The 2,504-nt window shown below is 38.0% G+C and overlaps 1 protein-coding gene across 1 annotated transcript in view; it reads left to right on the top strand.

The window, feature by feature from the left end:
* LOC109588576 (uncharacterized) overlaps window positions 1-2,073 on the top strand; it is a 6,325-nt gene extending 4,252 nt beyond the window's left edge. Inside the window, exons 2-5 of the mRNA XM_020004720.1 lie at window positions 1,285-1,365; window positions 1,463-1,554; window positions 1,675-1,803; window positions 1,850-2,073. Coding sequence (XP_019860279.1) covers window positions 1,285-1,365; window positions 1,463-1,554; window positions 1,675-1,717 — 216 coding nt within the window. The 3' untranslated portion in view covers window positions 1,718-1,803; window positions 1,850-2,073. The remainder of the gene's footprint in view (window positions 1-1,284; window positions 1,366-1,462; window positions 1,555-1,674; window positions 1,804-1,849) is intronic.
* Window positions 2,074-2,504: the final 431 nt, after the last annotated feature.

Consider the following 2,504-nt stretch of genomic DNA (forward strand, 5'->3'; position numbering starts at 1 on the left):
TTGTCTAGGCATCATGGAGTTTGCTAGCATCATAGATACTGATGCTAGCAAAGATATCTATGCTGCTAGGTCGGTCAGGTCCGTGGTCATTAACGCGGGGTCCGTACTTTAGTCTTCTCGGGTCCCTTGGTCGGGTCCATAAATTAGTTTGCATCGGGTCCGTCGCTCGGTCCGTAAATTAGTCTTTTCGGGTCCGTTGGTCCGGTCCGGTCCGCTTTCTAGGGACAACCCACTAGAGTGGTTTTTAATTAATGCGCATTAATGCGCATCACCCTCGCTTCACCTCCAGAGGTGGATTGATGTGAAGTGATGCGCTTCGATCAATGTAAACCAATGGCAACAAGAACACAAAATGATACATAATTCAGCTGCTAGTGTGAACACGATCAATGCGCATTATTTCAGCTGTATCAACAAAGCGCATCAAAGCGCTTTGAAAACTGTGCCAGTGTGAAAAGGCCTTTAGTTAGTTGTTGACCACACCCATAGCTTATTTTAATTATTATTATAACTATGCAGTCCATAATAATAATTTTTTTCAAATTGCTTAAAATACAGTACAAGTAATACATATCACTCAAGTGAATTCCAGCAGGCGAGTCCATTGCACCATAGTGCTTCATGTTCTTTTATTATTTCCGTAGGCAATGGTAATATGTAGAAAAGTTAAAAGGAATAACACATGAGGATGCTGAATATTTTTATAAAAAATAAATTGCAACTATCCTACCATGAAGTTAATATATTGTCTTATTGAAACATTGAATCTGCTTATAGATCTATAACTGTTATATGATACTATAATGTACTTGAATATGTACAAAAATTAATAATAATTATTGACATAGTGATTATAGCCAGCCTACTGGCAAGCCATGATTGAAACTGGAAACTAAATAATAATGATGCTTGTTAAGGACTCAAATAGAGCTTATATGTACTTTCAAATGTGCTCCTAATGCATAGATATCATTCTTGCAGACAAATCCATAAACTTTGGGTGTTGATCCGTACTTCGATACAGATCCGCAAGCGTTCCGCGTTGATCCGCATTTCAGCCTGATCCGCATTTGATCCACGTGGATCCGCATTTCAGGCTTGCCCAGGAACTGGTACTGTTGATTGCAGTTCCGTTCGAACGGAGCGTATGCGTGGAGATCACGTGATCCTAATAAACACATTCACGGAAACCATACTCACGCCGCACGCTCCATTCGAACGGAACTGCAATCAACAGTACATTGTACATGCACATATATGATGGGGTGCGTCTTATTTTTATAGTGTCAGAATTTAATTGGTGAGTATCATAAAGATGACCCAAGCTACTTTAGATTTGCTGACAACATGTCACTTTATCCTCAGGTATATCCTACCATGCTTACTGTATTGTGTATGTACACTTTCTTCTTAATACTCATTTATCATGGAGAGGTACATTTAACTGTATTATTTTAATTAGTTACATATAGCTGGAAGAAGGCCGGCTATCAAGATTCACCCAATCATGAAAACTTCCGTCAATTACATCAAGCACCAGTTGAAGATGCTCAGGTATGTGTAAATAAATGTAGGTTTGTGTGCTATCATTGTAATACTGATTGGTGGTTTACTTGATTGTACTACAGTACATGTTTAAAACTTAGCATTGGTTACATAGTGATTTGTATGTAGGATATTCTACAGAACAGGTTCCCTATGCCACAGTATGTGGTAACTGAGCATATGGGCAGTCAGGCTAGGTTTCTCCTCTCTAAAGTAAACCCATCACAGACTCATAACAACATGTATGGCTGGGGTCAGGTATGTTGTTTACTCTGTGCTTGAGTATGTTACATGTTACATTTAGGATGGAAGTGGTGCTGCTCCTGTTTTAACTGATGGTGTTAGTTTACAAGTTTTTATGGAACATTTGAAAAAGCTAGCCATGTCTAGCTCAGCTTGATACCATTCCCTCGTGCTTGATTAGTACTGGCTCTCGTTGTTTTTGACCATAATATTTCAATTATTTTATTAATTATACTTTGTATGGTAATTTTGTTGTGCCTGACTGATTAAATGTGAGACTAATAATTTCAGTTGTCAATAGACCATTAGGTCTTTCTACCATGATCAACGTGCATTTAAATACTCTTTCCTAAGATCTAATTTTTTGATGACAGCACCATATGTTGGAATAATCCCTCTTTTAGTTGTATAAAAACTTTCAGTTTAAAAAAGATATTAATGAAATGGATATGTCTACTATCTAGACATATGCAAAATGGCAGTACTATTTAGACATCTGTAAAGCTAATATAACTAAATAGTGAAATGTTTTCAGTTTACTCAAAAATCAGAGCCAGCTTCTTCTGGTTCAACTTCTCCAACTGCTCAATGTAGTCACTCAGACTATGACCTGCAGCTTTTGGCAAGTAGAATTCCTCCATTGGTTTGTACAGAGCAGCCCACGGGCCTATGGTCACAAGTGTTCCAGTAGAAACTGGGTCTCCTTGAATAGTAAT

This window comes from Amphimedon queenslandica, unplaced genomic scaffold, assembly GCF_000090795.2.
Source record: "Amphimedon queenslandica unplaced genomic scaffold, v1.1 AMPQUscaffold_12004, whole genome shotgun sequence".
NCBI classification, from domain to species: domain Eukaryota; kingdom Metazoa; phylum Porifera; class Demospongiae; order Haplosclerida; family Niphatidae; genus Amphimedon; species Amphimedon queenslandica.